The sequence below is a fragment of the Gobio gobio genome (genome assembly GCF_949357685.1).
Source record: "Gobio gobio genome assembly, chromosome: 3".
NCBI classification, from domain to species: Eukaryota; Metazoa; Chordata; class Actinopteri; order Cypriniformes; family Gobionidae; genus Gobio; species Gobio gobio.
The window spans coordinates 68,027,133-68,048,393 of record NC_137099.1 but is presented as its reverse complement, the minus strand read 5'-3'; the positions used below and the strand labels follow the sequence as shown (position 1 = coordinate 68,048,393).

At 38.9% G+C, this 21,261-nt stretch overlaps 1 protein-coding gene across 1 annotated transcript; it reads left to right on the top strand.

Moving 5' to 3' along the window:
* The first annotated feature begins 313 nt into the window (after positions 1 to 313).
* On the top strand, positions 314 to 20,227 carry LOC307123828 (uncharacterized protein). The gene is made up of 4 exons (XM_079812557.1): positions 314 to 357; positions 843 to 1,010; positions 1,216 to 1,549; positions 16,516 to 20,227. Exons 2-4 carry the CDS (start codon positions 843 to 845, stop codon positions 17,601 to 17,603), a joined length of 1,590 nt encoding a protein of 529 aa, XP_079668683.1. The 5' UTR covers positions 314 to 357; the 3' UTR covers positions 17,604 to 20,227.
* The last annotated feature ends 1,034 nt before the right edge of the window (positions 20,228 to 21,261 follow it).

The window sequence follows — 21,261 nt, the reverse complement described above, 5'->3', positions numbered from 1 at the left end:
AATAAAGTGTGGAAACTGACAACGTTTTTTTAATTAGGATTAAACAACAGAAACTTAAGAACAGCATTTATTTCACATTTACAGTTTTTGGAACATGTTTCTCCATTTAATTCGCGCCCATCCACAGAAACCCGCGAACACTCGATATATCGTCTTTATTTAATAATCACGTGAATATATGATTGTATATTCGTCTCTTGTCAACGTCTCTGAAATACAATGATGTTTAATAAGAGAAAATGGGTTTGGTGAAGCCTCTAGTCTTTTACTCCATCGCTCGTACTGTAGGAGGCGCTGTGACGCTATTTAGTCCACCGGTACAACCACTGAAGAAGAAATAAAGACGACTGGAGCACGGTGAGTTTCATCTGTTTTACATTATTTATGTTTTAGCTGTTTATTGTTGTTTTTGTCATCGTTTTTAATGAGCTCATGCAGCTTTTCCTCGTCCTCCTGCCTTATGAAAAATAACCATGGTTTTACTACAGTAACCATAACAAATGTCCTGTTGTTTTACTACAGTAGCCATGTTTTAACCATTGTATTTGTAGTGAACAATAGTTACTATACTAACCCAATGCTTAATGTTCAGTGCTGCTTTTAGTTTTCATGGTTTTGGGAGAAATTAGTAGACTCTATACAAGTTTTACTTGTAATAATGTATTGTAATATTTTATAATATTCCTGCTCTGTACTGGCTCAATACTAAACATAAACACCCTTAATAAATGTTACTTCTGAAATAAATGTTTCTAAATATTCTCAGATTTTTTTTTAGTTTAAATCACTCAGTCCATTATAAATGTGTCTTTTTATAGTAATGAGGATGTGTTTGTCTTCAGATGTTGACCATGAAAGCGCAGATGGATGTGATCTGCTGTAAATCAGTAGGAACTGATCTGTCCATGCTGGATATTGAGGATTTCATCAGTGAAATCTGTCAGCTGAAGAAAGAGGTGGCGTCACTGGAGGCAAAGCTGAGAGAAAGAGGAGACAAACCCAACAGAGAGGTTTGAGCGGCTCATCATTTCATCCTTCAGCTCAATCAAACCAAAGTTTTGTTAGCTTCTCACTTCTTATGCACATCTCAAATTAAGCCAGCAGCAAAATATGCCATCAAATCCCCAATATAACCTCTAGAGATAACAGCTGAGTAATGAGGCTAATATCAACAGGTTGATCTTTATTTGTGTTTATCTGTGATGTGTTTGTCAGGATCTGGAGAAGGTTTCAGTGTGTGTGACTGATGGGACAGAAGCTCAGGATTCAGTCTGGAGATCCAGAGACACACAGGACTCAGAGCTCAGCCTCACTTTACTGTGTTATACTGACGCTCAGGATCATGGATCCGCTGATCAAACCTCTGACTGTAATGCTGGAGAACAGCAGATGCTGCTGAAGATGTGCTCCGTCAAACTGGTGGACTGCAGGAACCTGATAGAGGGCAGAGGAGACGAAACCACAGCAGATGAACAACAACACAGTCATGAGGAGGAGGAGGAGGAGGAGGAGGAGGAGGATGGGAATGATGAGGTCTTCCTTCCTGCAGGTGTGTTTCTCTCATGTTGTTTGGTAGTTTCTCATGACTCTTGAACGTCATTCTTTGGTCATTCGGCAGAGACTCTGTAGGATCTCGTTCATATTGGCTGTTGGTCTCTGATGCTCCTGATCAGGTTCGACCTCAGATCATCTTAAATAATAGGGGAAATTATAGTAGGGCTGAGCAATTTGAGGGACGAAAATCTAATTACGTTAATGATAAAATAAGGTTTTCTCTCCGGTTACCTCTTCTGGATAGTACACGGAGACATAGTGTACCATGTATAGCATTCCTAGATTTTATGGGCAAGGTGCGTTACGATCTATTATTACCATTAATAGTCATGATCCCTCTGAAACAGTTGCTTCCTCTGCTTTCATTGATTAGTTTGAACTAGGGATGCCACAATTCTCAATATAATATTGAACCGTTCGGTACGGCATTCACGGTTCAATACGCGCTTGTGAATTGCGGATTTTCAGTTTTGCATTGAATTAATTATTTTTCTGCAAATTCTATAATTTTCCTCCATCCCAGTACTGAACAAAGCGACATACATTCACATCACACGTTAGTGGTAGAGTTATACTCACGGAACACTATAGTTATTCACAGTCACGAACGTTCATTATTTGCATGCGTTTTAAAGCCTTGACGGTTTCATTCGCGTGCGCGGTATTAACATGCGCCTTTCAGAGCGCGCGCACTAAACGCCTGTCAAACACGGGAATACTGGACTAAGTAGTCGTCTTACTGCGCTAATACTGTCAAATACACACAAGGTTAACATAAACACAGTCGATTATGTCTAAAGTTAAAGTAAAATCGCGTGTGTCTGTATATTAGATGCACGCAGGTCTTAAATTGACAGCAGTATTAATTTCTCGATGACAGAATTTTCATTTTTGAGTGAACTATCCATTTAATGTTAATACAACAACAAAAGACAAAGAGAAAATCACTCACTGCTCTTGCCTGAAAAACTAATACAGTAGGTTTAATAAGAATCAGTGTATATTTTATAGTGAAGTCTATGTAGTGTTTTATTTTTACATTTATTCATTTAATTTCATACTTAAATGCTGCTGTACAGCTCTGAGCTGCCAGTGTAAATCTTTATATATATTTATTTTATATTATACAATACACTAGGAATGTGTACAAGGTTTTTTTTTTTTAAAGTAAAGTTTAAAGTTTAAGCAAGGTTTTTCAATTATTTTAAGTAAAATAAAGAAAGACTATTGCAATAAAAAAGTATTTTTTCTCCTTAACCTCTTGCTGTTCCTGTCGCCTAAGAATAGAATAGCAAAAAACCGAACCGAAAATCGTGGTTAAAAACCGAGGTATGTATTGAACCGTAGACTAACTGTATTGTTGCATCCCTAGTTTGAACCAATATCACTGACAGAACTTATAGTCCAAAAGATGAAGCCTGATGGTGCGTTCACACCTGACGCGATTCGTGCGAGTGATTTACATGTTAAGTCAATGCAAAGACACGAATAGACATTCTGCGGTGCGATTCGCTCGACTGAGGCGCCGCAAATCGCCCCAGTTGAAAAATCTGAACTTTGGCGGATATTCACGCCGCGTGTTAACCAATCAGGAGCTTGCTCTAGTAGTGACAACAATGAGGAGAAAATCTGTATATTAATATCTGGTTCAGGCAATATGATTATCACTGTGATAAGATTAAATGTCATGAAACACAACGCAGTCTCTTTTTGTTAAATGTAAGTGTATGATCAATAATACAAAAGTATAAGTAAAAGGTATAATAAGCTCTACATGAAATAAAGCAAACAATTCACTCAAACATTCAAAGTCAGCGCTAGTTGGCCACAGCGGTAACGTAAAGTTATAGCCTAAAAATAAAAAAGTGATGAAACTTCACTTTGCCCTCAGCCTAAACGATTCGCCAGGGAACAAATTATAGATTCATGAGAGCAAAGATCGGCCGTTACATCTACACAAGACGAATTATAGCTGGAGACACCACAGAGACATCAGAGCCAGCGGCAGAAGGACTGGCCGAGGAAAGGTTGCCCTCGCCGGGGTTAATGAGCGCTGAGCTGATCCACTGGAGCTCACAACTCCACCAGATCACATGTTCAGATAGGTGCTCTCTTTATAAATAAACCACAGATTTGAGCTTTAAACAACTACATTATCGCCTGAAAAAGTCTTAAAACTACGTTTTGTCACACATTAACAGTAGTATTTTAACAAAAAAGACGTGTAAACACAGCCCATGTCAGCCATTTCACAACGAGACGAGCCGCTGGCAGAAGCCCCGCCCATGACGCAAATTCGCATCTGTTGTGAAGTGAATGTCACGCGCGAATTTCACGAGCGAATGAAGCGAGTAAACTCAAAATGTTCAAACGTCCAACTTCGTGTGAATTACTCACGTCATTCGCGTACAGTGTGAACGTTACATAACACCTCTTCTGCTGATGTTACTCACTCTCTGCTCTTTAGAGAGGTGCTGGATACTGTTGGCTCTAGTGTATTGACTAGGGCTGCACAATTAATCAAATTTTTTGGGGTTGGTGATTGGCACACATATCGATTTCGATCTTGATTCAGTATCAATTCATATGTAAATAGACATATAAGGAAAAATTATTTTGAAAAAATTTTTTTTGGGGGGGGTTAAATTATATTTGCTTGCATTCATTAATATTCACTTCTGTGTGCTTATATAAGAATCATTAAAAATATTAGGATTTAAGTTATTCGGTGCACGCGTGTAACCGAGTGCAATCTTTAACAGTTCACAGTCGGCTTGTTTCAAGCCCAGAACACACTTCAATCCGTGTTCCCACACGAGCATATTAATTATTCAGTCCATGTTATCGCGAAATTCAAACGATAAATAACGTTTTGATGCTCTATGTGGTGTGACTGATCAGTGATCACAGTTCAAGCGGCCGTGCGACGCGCACACGTGTGAATGCGATCATCTATGAAGGCGATCGATCATCTCTTCCTAAAGAATAAACATGAACGACCATCTGAAGGTATGCTGAGGATACATTACAACTTACTGTCACGTATGTGGTGTAAGCGCTAAATCAGTGTTTCAACGGCGGAAAGACGTCAATATAACTGCTGTAAACTAAACAATGTCATGTAACGTTAGCATCACATTTACCTCAGGCAGTCATTCAGTGTCCACAGAATTTTATTAATTAGAGTAATCAGCTCTTTCACTAAATATATGCTCTATATTAGCCTATATATTCATTATATTCTACTTTACCTGTTAGGGATGTCTTGATTATTTCATGCATGTTAAATAAACCTGTCATGAAAATGATAGACACTGTGTAAATTATTATATTTCAACAACGAATTGGAGAAAAAACTATTTTATAATTAGATTTAGAAGTTAATGCAAAAACTGCCTTATGTGAAGTTTACATGTTCGCGTATTATGTTATTTGAGTGTTGATTATTATACCTAAATTAAATAGCAACTGAATTTAGGCTAATAGTTTGAGCTCTGTTGTTAACCTTTAATATTAATGTGCAATTAAGGGCTCCCTATATAATTTACAGAAATATCTTCAATAAACTTTTAGATATAATTTAATTCATTCAAGGACAGGCACTTTTTTGTCTTCTTCAGTTAACCACTGTTAAATATAAAAATAAATAAAAAGCAATTTTGTAAATCTGCTGTACTGAACTCGTACCGAACCATGATTTCAAAACTGAGGTACGTACCGAACTGTCAGTTTTGTGTACTGTTAAGGCCCGGGTATACTTAACTTACCGCGCCCGGACGCGTCACGCGCGCAGCCCTGTCCGCGCGTCTTTCAAAGTATACTACACACAACGGATGCGCGCGGATGATCGCGGTCGACACATGCGCGGTAAAAAAAAAGTGTCTATGCTCTACCAGACATCGGAGGGCAGCACTGAGTCCTGTCATCAACGGGACATTCGCTGGGCATGATCGGAGAAGAACTGTAGTGCATCCAACATTGCAACATAGTTTGGAAGAAACACTGAAGAATCAAAAATTCTCTCTTTTTTTCAAGTATGTTGTTTTTAAACCGGTCTTTGCACACTCTTCTTCGACGGCTGAACACTGTGCTCAATACTGTGTTTATTGCCACCTAGTGGACTCTTCTGTACTGCTGGCGCATGCACTGTTGCACGCGGACCGTCCGTGCGGTCTGAAAATTTGGGCTGCGCGCGGACGGGGTGTGTGGCCGAAGTATATCCGGGCCTTTACACTCCTACTGTCAGTCTCAGTAATATTTAAAATATTAAATGTTTCATTCTCTTTCACGCTCAGAAATGTGTCATTTGCATATTAAAACCACAAAAAAATCAGGCCGGGGGCACGCCACCCCTCGCGACACTGTCACCTTTTTTACTCTGAGGAGTTTGCAGGTCCGAGTTATGATCTGCAATACTTTTTTGAGCAACTAGATGCATGTATAATTATTAAAGAGCCATTCAGGCACCTATAGTAGGTAAACCATGGCATTACAAATTAAATTATTATTTTTCCAGCCACAAAATGACTCTAATTTGCCTCTTTGCATTGGAATTCTCTATTTAAACCTTAATTACTACACTAATTGTAACATAAATAAGAAAAATATTAGAAGAAAAATATTTTAATTAATTAAATGGTCATTAATGGACCATACTTATTGCACAAATAGTAGGCCTATTTAGTACCAAAAGATCTAAAAATATTCAATAAATATTATTGAACTAAAATATAGAACATTTATTCAATTGAAAAATAGTTAAGGTGTGTATGGTCACATTTGACCTCCAATGAGTATGAGTGTGACCAATTAGTAAGGAAAGAGGGCTAAATACAAGAAAAACATTAACATTAATGCTAACAATGCTCTCTCCATTATAAAATGATACTGTAAATATGGTTGACGTAATAATCAATGCACACTTGCTGTACTGTTTACCAAAACTTGCTGCAAATACCTGTATAGTGAAGCTGTTGTGTATCCGCTTAAGCCATTCAAAAGTATTGACACAGCGCTAGAAGTATTGAGCGCTCCATTGGCTTGCTCAGTTGGGGACACTACATTTTCAACTAAATATCCAAATAAATCTAATTAGTTAACTAAATTAACCTTATAAACTAAATTACTGATCTGCCCACATTGTCACTGTATGATTGTTGAAATGAGTTGATGACATCACCGCTTTCTTCGGAGCGGCTGTAGAGCCAAATACAATTATGTTGCATTATTTTCCTGTTTAACACTGTGAAGCTGCTTTGAAACAATTGGCATTGTAGAAAGCGCTATATAAATAAAGTTGACTTGACTTAACTTAACATGAACCACGTGACCGCGCGCACCGCCGGGAGGTGAGAGCATGTCGCAACTCTGTTTTTCCACACCTCTGGCTTTAACTGTTATGCCACATTAGCGCCAAAATGCTATTTATTGTTTGAATTTTGTATTAAAATTTCAAAAGCTTAGACTTTGTTTCATATCAAAAGCAGGTTTGGCAATTTGAGAGCGAGAGACGCGCATGAGTGACAGAGAGATGGAGGGAGAGCGGGGGAAGGAAATGCAGCTTAACGAATACGCTGCGTGTTTTAAATAGCGTTAAAAAATAAATGAATAATTACATGCAATGTGTGGCGGCCAGTGTTGATTCTGTGGCGCACCGCCACATATTAGTCAATGTGTGGGAAACACTGATATTTGCTTCTTCATAGCCTAAGGCCGTGTGTCCACCAAATTGTTTTTATCCAGCTGAAAACACTAGGCGCTCTGCTGAAAACGTCTCGCTGTGGGCGATTTTATTTCAGTTGAGAATTGTTGCTTATGATATGGAATATCCGCGGAAGTCTTACTAGTATCTCATTTAATAGAGTTTGTTTCTGTATTGATTCTATATAAAATGCAGATACAATGTAAAGTATTTCCTTTTAAATTATTTTGTTCCATTATTATGCAGCTTGTTTTCATCTGTTGACGTTGTACAAGCAGAATGTAGCGGTTGGTCGATGTTGTTTTTGTCCCGCCCCTCCTCCACTGTGATTGGACGGCTGGGTGAAAGTGACAGTGCTGAGTGCTTTGTTTTACTCAAAGTTGAACATTCTTCAACTCTCGCCGAAGAGTAAAAAAACGCAGAGCTCTCAGCAATTGAGCGTGAAATACTCGTTCAGCGCCTCGTTACGCTCATGGCATTCTAAAAACGCGACGCTCCCATTGAAATCAATTGAATCCTCCAGCCACGTGAAAAAAACACTTTGGTGGACACACGGCCTAAGTGTTCCCTGCTCTGTCTAGAGCTTATATGGAAGAAGCCTGAGCTTTCATTTTGGGTTAAGCTGCGTTGGTTTGACATTGTGGAAAATAGAATAATAGAATCAAAATGTATTAGCATTTTTACCCGTTAGGGATGTGACAGTGAGAAAATGTTCCCTCACCGTCACATTACAATGCTTGTGCGGCAGTGAATGAATGATAGTGCGGCTGTGTGCGTTTTACTTTCGGTTTAGAATTAGCACCAATTCGGCTGCGGGTTGCTTGAATGGTGCTCATTCATTAGCCTATTGTTCTTAATGAGAAACACAACAACAACAAAAACAGTACAATGACAAACTCCCTTAAAGGGTAACTAAACCCTAAACCAACTTTTTTTAGTTAATGATCTGCAAGACTGGGGCTTTATTAATGCTGTTCATTGATTCGAGTAAATGTTTTGACATTTGGGTATAAAGTGTTTTAATTCTATAAAATCTGGTGTAAAACCGCCAAAGTGCTGCCCTCTTAAGGTTGAACGGTGGCTACTGCAGTTGAATTTTCCTATTGGATGTTGTGGGTCATCGTGACGTACGATGGTACTTCCAACGGCTCACTATCCACGCCCCTGGCAAGAGCTCACCGCGCCCTCAGAAATGTTTCCCCCAATCATATGATGAGAACGGCTTTACTCCAGTATGAACTGTCATGTTACATGAAGTAGAAACATTATGAATGAAACTCACTTGACACTTGCTTTAACATTGTATTGAAGAAAATACGGTTAAATAATGCAGTTGTCAGTACACGTCAGGATTTTCTTGCAATATTATTGCTGCCCGTCATGTGTACAGATAATTTTCATACATGAGACGCGCTTTCAAACCCTGACACGCAAGTGGTTGCCGCGGTAACGAACAACAATACCGTAACGTGCTGGCATATATAGTCTTTTATTTGAGGAAATCTGTTTATAATAGGCTATTAGGTCTGAACTTATTGGTGCTGCGCTGCTTATTGATTCAGTTCATTTGAATGAAAATACATCGTATGTATATCAGATATCTGATCTTTTTAGTGGTATTCAGTGTAAGGATTTGACTGTTCATAGATTAGGTCAGTTCTCTTGCGCTGCTGCTTCACCAGCATCGTCGGCACCGGGAGTTAACGCAGCTTGAGCCAGCGGCTCTCATTGATAAGGCTCTGGGTGAACCCTCCAAATCACCCTCTTCCACTTCAGGTGAAGGTGGGGGAGAATGACCGCTCTGTTGCAAAGCTACTGGCGTCACTCCAGTCATTCAACATCTTTGCGACCCGTGAGTCAGACAGCTGTCAATCAATCCGTCACTGCGGGTTTCAGGTGCACGCCCTCCACTCAGCCCCGCCCTCGGTTCATCCCCTCTGTCTCCACTGGGCTCTGCCCACTTTTCTAGCATTTTTCAAAAATTGCCAGTGGGAGGAGTTAAGCTCTGAGCTGGGGTTTAGTTACCCTTTAAATTGGCGCTTTTACATTTCGCTCCTCACTCTCGTGATGAATGAGATCTGACTCCCGTTCGGCTCACGCTTCACGCTCAGTTTTTATTTGTAGTGTCTGTTTTCTAACTGAACTAAATTATTTTATTACTATATAAAAATCCAAACGATGTTGGTTGGTGATGTTAACCGGTGTTATGCCTGAACACTGGGATCACAGACTATCGCAGCAAGCATATTACCCGTTATTATCAATCTAAACGAATCTACTGTGAAATATAGGAGCTTGTTACTGGGCTGTAACAGACCGGTGTGTTTTGTATCACTGGTGCAGTGTCTGTTCTCGAAGCATATAAGCCGCGTGAGGCGCGCCGCTTCTCCAGATTCCTGCCTTTATTAGAGAGAAGAATATGTTCAGCCCCCTCCCTCCGAAGCTTCAAATACTCAGTGTTGAGTATTTCCGAAGCTTCGAAGCTCAAAACATGGTATTCGAACCTGCCGAATGCTAAGGAGAAAATCCAATGCCACTTTGAGGGGAGCAAGCGAAATGTGATTATGCATTTCTGTTCAGCGAGTGACATTGGACATCACCCACACTTTCTTTTAGGGCTGGTCCATGTTTAAACATTCTTTCCAACATTTCTTATTTGTATATTCAAAAGATATTTAAAACAATCTCATAACATTATATCAGTCTATCTTGTTACACTGAGAACACTTGTATGGTCTTTCTCCTGTATGAATCCTCTTGTGTTTTTGTAAAGTATTATGTTTACTGAAACTTACGGTAAACTTCCCACAAACATTACTGTGAAATGTTTTTTCTCCAGTGTGAATCATCTGATGATCTCTGAAATTAAAATGTCTCAATCTCATAACAATTTTTCAGTGTAAGTTATTACACACGCGAGCAGCAGTGCAAGACATTCAAAATGGAGAAGAGGTTTTCAGTTAATTAATTAACGGAACATTTCGCCGCCTCACATCCATTAAATAGCAATACTCTTTGTGCTTTGTTGCTATTGGTATAAAACAATGTCTCAGATTTCAAATTACATCCATTTTATTGCGAAATTCAAAAACATAAATACCGCTTTGGCGCTGTGGCCTGAGATCACTTTGGCGCAGCTCAGCTCTAGAGAAGCAGCCACGCGCAGCGCATGTGAACGGATCTTCTCTTCCGTCTTAATACTTAATACCAGTTACAGTGCAAAATAAACATTAATGAACATCTGAACGTGTGTTAAAAGATTGAGTACAACTTACCGAAATCCGTATCATGTCACATGAAATCCCTCGATCAGTGTTTTAAACGCGGAAAGGCGTCAGTAAAACAGCTTGTAAACAATGTCATTTACCTCAGAAAAAAAACATATCCAGTGTCCAAATTCGTTAGTCAGCTAGAAAAATGTACTCTACTCTTCAATATTAATGCATGTTTGAATTAATCTGTTTAATGTAATTTGTGTTTGTACAAATCAGTTCATTTTTACCTTTAATATTATAATGGTAAATGGTTTTGCATTTATATAGCGCTTTTAACAGACCTACGGCCATCCAAAGCGCTTTACATTTTTGTCTCACATTCACCCATTCACACACTCATTCATACACCGACGGCGGTGTCTGCCATGCAAGGCTCCATTCAGCTCGTCGGGAGCAGCTGGGGTTAGGTGTCTTGCTCATGGACACCTCGACACTTGGTCAGGTGGAACCGGGGATCGAACCACCAACCTTCCAGTTTGTAGACAACCTACATGAACCACTGAACCACTGCCGCCCCATTATAGAACAACTGACTCCCATAGTTTACAGCATTAGTTGAGAGATTTGTTTTACATTCCAAAATATGCCATGTATTGTACCTGATATATATCTAAAATAATCTATATTGAACCAAGCCTTTCCAAAGTTTTTTTGTGACAATTTATTTATTCCATTTAACTCATTGTTTTTTAATGACAAAAACAAAATTGTTTTTCAGTTATCACAACTGTTTTAACACTGGTTATTCAATAAACAGATATTCCTGTTCAGTATTCGAACAGGAATGCTCAAATTTAATTCCAAATGTATCCATATCGTGATGCGTATCGTATTGTGACATTGTTGGTGATACAATGCCCTAGTAACAGCCCTATTCGATAAGTCTGACGTCACGTGGCAGCGTTTCCGGGTCCAAATGCTCTATCTCAGACCATGAGAAAAACAACAAACGGTGCTAATATACACACACACAATGTGGTGTAATACAAAAAAAAAAAATTATAATCATAACCTTTATCTCCATATCAAAATTCCAGATGTCCAGACAGTGATTCATCTTTTATAAATAGTTAAAATATTAATGTCTGTGACACTGTGAGCAAAGAGACTGTTGTGTAGACTGTAAGTTTTTAAAAATATTTAACTTTTTAAAATGTTTGATGTTTAATATGAATAAATAGCGCTCATAAACAGCTGTCGATGGCATTCTCAAGTGAAACGAGTTGAGGCTTGGACCCAGAAACGGCATTCCTTACATCACGACTTAGCAAGCGGATAGTTTCTTATTCTAATTTAATTTATTGATCAAATGTAAGAATATAAAATTAAAGCTGAAGCATAGCCTATATTTAATAAGATTATGGAAAAATGCTAGCCTGGATGCCAGCCGAACTTAGCTCCACCCACAACATTTGACGTTGGGAAGTTAGGTCTGGACTTGATCCACCAGCACCACATCCTCTTGCATCACTGTTTGAAGAATTCATCTTCCAGAATCTGGCAGTACGTTTTGGGTGTTCATTTTTTGTCCATCTCTGCAAAACGGATTTCAGGATGGACTAAAATGAATTCCCAAAACTTACTGCCAGATTCTGGAAGATGAATTTTGGTACTAGAGGATGTGGTGCTGGTCCTTCAAGAGTCATTCTCAACCTATCTGTCTATAAAGCTTATAAAAAACAGTCTTCATGTATTTTACAACACTTCAGCTTGTGATTCTTATTTAGTGGTGGTCATTTTTTAAGGATTCTTTACCTAACTGAAGTCTCTGAGATCCTGACACCTTGCACTTCTGGAGACTCCAGGTAGGTTGCAGCTCTGGAAAATGGTGGCGCTGGAGACTAAAGGGTTCCTGATGGTTTCACCCTTAATTCTTCACCTTAATTCTTTTGCAGTTAACAGGTGTCTTTTCTCCGCCAGATGTTTTTGTCAGACCCTGCTGACCCAACGAGCACTTCACTGTCCAATGGTCATGCCTTAAAGGGTTAGTTCACCCAAAAATGAAAATTCTGTCATTAATTACCTCATGTCGTTCGACACCCGTAAGACCTCTGTTCATCTTCAGAACACAAATGAAGATATTTTTGTTGAAAGCTGATGGCTGAGAAAGGCTTCAGATAGGCCTCCATTGGCATTCAGTACATTTACACTCACAAGACCCATAAAAGACACTTAAAACGCCGTTACAAAGTCCATCTCACCACAGTGACTCTACAATAATTTTACGATGCGACGACAACAGTTTTTGTGCGCAAAAAAAAATCAAAATAACGACTTTATTCAACCTCTTCTTGTCTTCCGTGTGTGCCTCGACGACGCATGCACGAGAATATGACGTAGCGCCGGGGTTTCTCAGCATCAGCTTTCAACAAAAATATCTTCATTTGTGTTCCGAATATGAACGGAGGTCTTACGGGTGTCGAACGACATGAGGGTGAGTAATTAATGACAGAATTTTCATTTTTGGGTGAACTAACCCTTTAAAGCTACACTATGTAACTTTTCCGTCCACTAGAGGTCGCTGTTCAAAACAAAGGCGTAGTTTGATGACGCCACGTTTGAGCGCAGAATCTCGGGACATGTGGTCTTCATCTCACAGCCGGTGGGAAACAGTCAGGATAGGACTCGGGCAGAAATCATGTTCATGGATGCGATTATTAACATTACTGTAGTCTGAAGCAGAGCAGGAGCGAATGTTGTGGAGCTGAGCAAGGCCGCAGGAGCGATTGAAGAGCGGGACTGTTATTATGGCATAGTCGCTGGCGGGACTTTTATTATGACACGGTTGCCGGCGGCACTTCCTCTTCTCCAGTGCTGAGTGTGAGGTAACGCAGCTCTGTTTATCGTTTAAGATATATCTGAGTGTGTTGAAAAGGAAGTTATGACGTTCGCTCGGCGGCTGCTATGACACTTGTTCACACTGCAGTGAGAGTAAAGCGTTTCACTGAATAAAACCGGAGACCGAGGGTGACGCAGATATGACGCAATCGACAGGCGACTCCCTCACACGCATAACTCACACGTCCCGGCTCCTTGGTTAAAATAGCAATTTTCTCACGATTTACAAATAGTTGAAAACATTTGGGATATTCTAAGTACTCAACTGAACAAAATATATAACACTGGCCTAGTGATTTCTGGATGTTTTACTGCAAAAATCCTACATAGTTCACCTTTAACTGCAATGTCTAGTATTGCATTAGTATTGCATCCTTCTCATGGGCATTTAATAATTTTTGACTTTTCAGTCTGAGTTAAATCTCTTTTTTGGCTCAATTTATCTGTAAAGGAAAACATGCCTAATAATTCTGCACACCTGAATATAAGGTGTTTTTCATTTCCAGCCTTCATGAACAATTATATATCACTTATACATTATTATATACTAAATTAATAGTAGTTATTAGGATTACTGTGGTTTGGAATTGGTCAAATGTGCCTGGAAATAAAATATGATCAGAAAATCAACGTGCCTAATAATTCTAATAATTCTGCACACAGTATGTGTGTATATATATATATATATATATATATATATACATACACACACACACACACACACACACACACACACACACACACATACACATATATGTGTATATATATATATATATGTGTGTGTGTGTATATGTGTGTGTATATATATATATATATATATATATATATATATATATATATATATATATATATATATATATATATATATATATATATATATACACGTTGTTTCGTTTTTTCGGCCAAGTGTTTTTTTCGGTTTCGGCCCAGAATTTTCATTTCGGTGCATCACTAATTGTTAGTATGATTTTTACATCACAAAATCTCATAATTTAGAAATAAAAGGCATTTTTTCTATACTGATATTAGCCCTCTGGCTTGAATACTCTGTTTTAAGAGGCGTGTCTGCTGTGAGACTTCAGTGAAAACGCCCACTGTTATGATTGGCTGACATCTTTACATTTGAAATGAGTATTAGATTATGTGGCGGAGGGGGCGTGGTTTAGCGAGATCTGCAAACACTGCAAGAGAGAGAGAGACTAGGCACTCGTGGACCAGAGAGACGCAGAGCTGGGGAAAGATAGCAGAGAAAGTTATATATTACACTATAGTTATATTGAGTTATTGAGAGTGCTGTGAGGGCAAGTTTATTTTGTTTGTATCTGAGAGTTCTGAATAAACACGAGTCCCAGTCACGTGATTTGGTCTTCTTCCTCCTTATTCTACGAACTTTGTAACGTGAAACCCCTCTCGAATACTTTTATTATGTGTTTTTTTTTTTTTTTTATATATATACCATTACAGCTGTCGAGAAAGTGTTGATTATAGCATTTTTTTTTTAAATCTTTTCCCATCACATGAACGGCTGCAGTGATGAGCATTGAGTACACAGACAGTCTGTTGATCGCGTGAATGCAGTGATCTTGTCATTGCAATACTATTTCTCTCACAAAATGCTTTCACCACCACTAACAGCAAACACGACATACAGTAAGAGCTTCGTTGTGCAGCATAACAGCGTCATTCATTATAACGGCAGTTTGGGCAACTGTGCAGATACACTCGCGATGTGTGATTGACAGCTCCGAACATTTATAAAGAGTGTTCTTTGATCGCTCTCTGTAGTTTAATCATTTAAATAACAGATTTGTTTCATGTTACTAAGGGTGCGTTCACACCTGTCATGTTTGGTTGGATTAAAACGAACCCTGGTGCGATTGCTGGGTTAGTGCGGTTCATTTGAACATATATGAACGCTGCCATACGAACCCTGGAGCGCACCAAACAAGCGGGCCGAGTCCACTAAAAAGATGGGTCTCGGTCCGCTTCCAAACCAACTCTGGTGCGGTTCGATTGATATATGAACGCAACACGGACCAAAGACATGTAAATGAACCAAAAACAGGACGTGATGTCACAAGATGTGACGCTACAAGTCAGCTGATTTGACAATGCGGAAAGATCGGTGTATCCAAAATGAGTAGAGGGAAAACGTGGAGCAACGAGGAGGTAAAGTGCCTCATCAATAAATGCAGATCTGCGTTTCTGCACACAATGGAGGAAATCCTGCTGCTGTTTTGAATGTTTTGAACATTTTATGAGCTCTTTGTGAGCTCTCAGCTGGTAAAAATAAAACCATATGTACGCGCATAAAATGACCACGTTTAATCCAGCACACAGCATTGTTTTGAATGTTCGTAAGCAAGCTCCGTCGCGAAATATACGTCATAAAACCCGACCAATCGGGTTGTGACCATATCCCTATGCCTTTGGTTCGGTAACTTTAGGTTCGCTGTTAAAAATGCCAGTGTGAGCGCTAAGCGGACTAGGACTATATGTTTTGTTTTTGTTTTTAACTGTCAACAGGCTGCGCTCCAGACTAACCCACATCACTTAGACATGTTACTTAAAAAACAATCAAAACAAAAAAAACATACAAGGTGTGGATTGAGGTATTACTATTTTTATTTTACAAAAAAAAAAAAAAACGATTCCGGTTCTTCAAAACTTACGGATTCAATGTATTTTCGTTTTGTCATCTTAATTTGGTAATTATTTAAGTGAAAAGGTTTATTTAGTGTAGGCCTATTTATTTTATTATTTTTTTATTTAAATTTTATCTGATCTATATGCGGCTGTTTTTTTTTCTCGACACCGCTCACCTTTGAGGTACCCTAGGCACCCTGTTAGGACCTATTTTATTTTGTATATGATCCCTTTGAAGAGCATAAGGAAAATAATATTCCTTATTTGTTTTTAAACTTTAAATGGTGTAGCCCCATCTTATCTGCCCGAACCTCTTAGCTACCAACAATCTTCTTGGACTCTCAGATCCTCTGATAAACTTTCTCTTGCATATGCTACGCTCTCACCTACAGTTTAAGGGCGATCATACTTTTCTGTAGCTGATATACAGATTCTGAATTTACATATGGGAAGTAAATGATTCACTCACTCTATTTTTTATTACCCTTTTTTTCCTTTCAGATGAGAGCAGCGGTTCATCTTCTGATGTAGAAACAGTCTCAACATCAAAAGATCAGCCGACGGTCAAGATATTTTCTTGCACCACCTGTGGGAAAACATTGAGCTCAAAGGGAAACTTAGCAAGACATGAGATAACGCACACTAAACAGAAAGACTTTATCTGCAAGAGCTGCGGCCGCAGCTTTCCTACCTCAGAGGAGAGGAGACTTCATGCAAAAGAGCACAAAGTGACAGAGCTTGACTGCAAACAGTGCGGGAAGGACTTTTTGAATTCTTCAGGTCTAAAAAATCATATAAAGTCACACGTTGAAAAGACTTTCCACTGCACCGAGTGCAACAAGTATTTCCGAACCAAAGAGAATCTTGATTCTCATAAGCAAATCCACATGGGCGATGCGCTCCACTGCACCGAGTGCAACAAGTATTTCAGCACCAAAGGAAATCTTGATGCTCATAAGCGAATCCACACGGGTGAAAGGCCGTACAAGTGCCCTCACTGCGAGAGAACATTCAACCACGCATCCCATCTGAAGAAACATGTGCGTTTGCACACCAATGAGAGACCGCACCAGTGCAGCGATTGTGGGAAAACCTTTACAAACACAAGCTGTCTAAAGTCACACCAAAGAATACACACTGGGGAGAAACCGTATCAGTGCAAACACTGTGATAAACGATTCCGTCAAAAACCTAATTTGATTTGTCATGAGAGGACACACACTGGAGAGAAACCTTACCTGTGTTCTGTCTGCGGGAAGAGCTTTGCTCTTCAGTTCCATTTCAGAGATCATCATATGATTCACACTGGAGAAAAACCATTTCACTGTAGCGTTTGTGGGAAGAGTTTCCGTAAGCAGAGTACCTTACAAAAGCATCAGAGGATTCATACAGGAGAAAGACCATACAAGTGCTCACACTGTGACAAGACATTTGCTCGATTAGATGTCCAGAAGACTCATGAGCGAGTTCATACAGGAGAGAAACCTTACCGCTGCTCCATCTGCGGCGAGAAATTCGCTTATTTAGGTAGTTTTCAGACCCACCAGAAGAAACACGCTAAAGATCAAACTGCTCCAGAATCATCATAATGTCTTCTCATGCCTTTTCATATTTAGTCTAGCATCGCTGGATCATTTCACTGTTTGTACAGTATTACACAAATTTTTCTCATAATCTTTGGAAACATTTAAATTATTTGAGTAAAATTGTATGAACTAACTAACAAACTAACTGTCAATGGAATTATTGAATGAGTATTCTCATAGTTGTCCTGATGGCGATGTCAAAATATCGTATTATATATTCCACAGAATAAATCATACATGTTTGGTGAGTAAATGATGGAAGAATGTCAATTTTGGGTGAACTGTCCCTTTAATGTGTGTTGCATTACTTGAGAATGTGATGTCTTGCGCCACTAGAGGGAGATGTTCATCAAACACTGACATCAACTCGCTCTGGACTCACATTTGACTGGATTATTCTGTGGAAGGTGTCAGTCATTCTCATGTCTGTCAGGTAAACTCAGGTCTTCTGAGGGCTTTTTATATTCAGTTATTCATACTCTTAATAGCTGGCCATTTTTTGTTTGGTCTGTGTGCGATGGTAATCAGCTTTGGTTTTTTGTTTGTATTATATTTTTTTGCATTTAATAAATAGCAGCAGGTTCGCTACAGACTATAAGACGCTAAGTATCGTTCATAAATCCCATAACATTTGTTGGATTTGCGGTTTGATTTGTCATTTGTTACTTGTGCAGGCCAAGAGCGCACACTTGTTGTTGGGTTAATTTGTGGACAAACATTTTTATTATCATTTTTACTGTATAAACGTCATTATTTTTATCCTGCACCTGTTTAAGGCCAGTGCTTTGGTTTAGGTTCACCTGAGGCCCGTTTCAATAAGGAGGTTCAACCAACTCTGAGTTTAAACCTGAACTCTGAGTTGACTTACTCTGAGATGGGAAACTCTGAGTTTTGGTTTCAGAACAGCTGAATTGAGGTAGTTCAATCAACTCTGAGTAGACTGACTCTCAGTTAAGCACATGCATTCCAACTATGAAAAGCCACGATCAATGGAGCTCCGAAATTACGATTCACCATGGCAACAGCACCCAACAAAAAGACGTTTGCATACTTCCGGGTCAATATGTAAGTTTAATTCTTAATTATTTTAATTAAGTTTAATTTTTATGGTATCCAAAAGGCAAAAAAAGAATGTGGCAGCAGATAAAAATGAAAAATAAAAACATAATTCAATCAGGTAAAGCTCTAAGCATAAAATGTTCATGGGTGTAGGTTTAATGACTTTACAAACATTTGACATATTAAATAAATATCATTCAATGTCCAGTGTTTAGCAGCTTTTCCCCCATAGACCCTTTTCATAGTGATGACGCATTTTAATTTTCATCCATATCGTAAATCCTGCAAAGTTTTTTGTATTTTATTTTTTAAATGTATGTACATTTATAACACTAATACTTTGTATTATATTACTTTTGCATCAAATTACAAAAAACAAGTTACCGCTGCTGTGAGGGTGTTTCTAATAAAACGTCTATGGGAGTGATGGTGAAAAATATATTTTTCTCTTTTCACTTCCGTTATCAATCTCACTCTATTTTTTCCCTCTTTTTGAAAGTTGTGAAATCACTATTGAGGAGTCTTTCTTTTGCTATTTGAGCAAATGGGGACACAAATATATATTTAATGTATTCTCTTATTCACCGCTATAAAAGTTAACCCAACTATGACGACTTCAACTTCAAAGAAACCCGGAAATGTGTAAAGGGTCTATGCTCTTTTCACATAATGTATTTAACAGCTGTGGTGGTGGTTATGGCATATATCTCGTACTACCATCTGGCAGCATCCTTCCATCCCATACAGTAATCTGTTTTCAGAAAGTGTGATGATGGGAATATGAGCATCATCTATGCGTCCAACCACTGGAAATCCTAAAGGAAATTCTAATTATTAGGGTTACTCAAGTGAAGGTTTATCAAGTGAACGTCAGGATCCTATAAAAGGACATGCCCTTTTTGTCAGTTCGACAGTGTCCTCATGATGAAAATATGACCAATGAATGAATGTTCCTGCACTGCAAAAAATGCTTTTCTTACTATGTATTTTTGTCAAGTGGCAGATAATTTAATTTGTATTAAGTAAACTTCGCTTACTTTAGATTTAGTTTAAATTTATAATTTTTTGATATTTGTACTTGAAATACGACCAAAATACTCAGTCAGAAAAGCATTTGTTGCGTTTGAATGAATTAATATTTAAACACTGCTGGCGCTTTAAAAAGGGGAGGAGACTAAAAGAAACTCTGGGTTTACCAAAGTAAACCTGCTCCTGACCAGGTTAGGTTCACAGAGTATGTTTACCCTGGTAACTGACTCTGAGTATAAGTTACCTCTCTTTTAGAAACGGGCTTGACTTACCCTGCTTTTTCAGGTTTGACATGCATCCCATTCTGAAACCGAAAACCCAGAGGTTCCCTTATTTCAGGGTTAACATACTCAGAGTTTTCACTTAACCTCCTTTCTGAAACAGGCCCCTGAACCATGTGTTTGATATCAGACTTCAGGAGCTCTTGGTGTTTCACATGACGTCTGTCTGAGCCATATCAATTTTTCACCTGTTTTTGTTCATTTGTTTTAATGTTTTTGAATTGTAAAAAAATCAAGAATAAATGCTATTTATATATATTCATTGCTTTTAAGTTTTTTTATGTCAAGTATGTGAAGTTGTCGTTTTCATTTTAATTTCATTCACCTGAACAAAACATTTTATCCAACCAGTGCCTCGCTGTTTTTCCTTCTTTCAGTTATCAGCTAAATCAGGATGGATGGTTCACTGGGGAATGCTGGAAGCAGAACATTTATGGCAAACTTTGGTCTGTTATGTTATGTTTTATTGTCGTCTTTTCCCAGAGTGTCCGATAAGTCATTTAGTTCACCTGGTGTTCTTCAATCATCTCATTAGTCCCCTTGTTTACTTCTGGTATAAGTACTGTTCAGTTCCGCACACGGCACTGACATCTTTGGACCGAGTCTGCGCAGTAGCGATCTCGGGACCGGAGTTGCGCAGTAGAAGAGCAGGAAGTAGAGGCGCGATTATCAAAAGCCCGCCCACACTCTCACAGATGCAGAACAATTCATTATGTTGGTGTGAAATAAACAGTTCTAGAAATGTAGAAATTAAAGCTAAAGCCCCAATCTCCTCCCCAAAATCCCGAAAAAAGTCAGTTAGTGCCTCAGTGATAACTTCACTCAGAGAAGCCGTCAATCATGACGTCACACCCCCTGTTTTTATAGCATAAAATAACTAACTAACACATAAACTTATTTAAAAAACGAACACTTGAAATGAAATCATCGTAATAAAAACTGCCTAAAATGACAGAAACCATCTTTAGGAAACAATTATTTGAAGTGTAATTGAATTGTTTACTGTGTCTCGCGTCCATTCTAATACATGGAGGGGTGGGGTTTAGTAGCTATACTGGGACCGACCACCGGGAGGGCGAACGAGGCACGGAAGCTTCAGTTTCTGACAGGAGCACTACAGGCTTGCTCCAACCTCAGTACCCTGTCAACCTGTCAGTTCCTTCCTCCCGCGGCTCCCCCAGGAACCTTCAGCCTTATGACTTCATCGGGCTCCCTCGTCCCACTACGCCTTGGTCAAATGTCTTCCTGCCTGCACCTTTGGTTCTGTCTGGCTCCGCCTTCCTCCTCCGTCC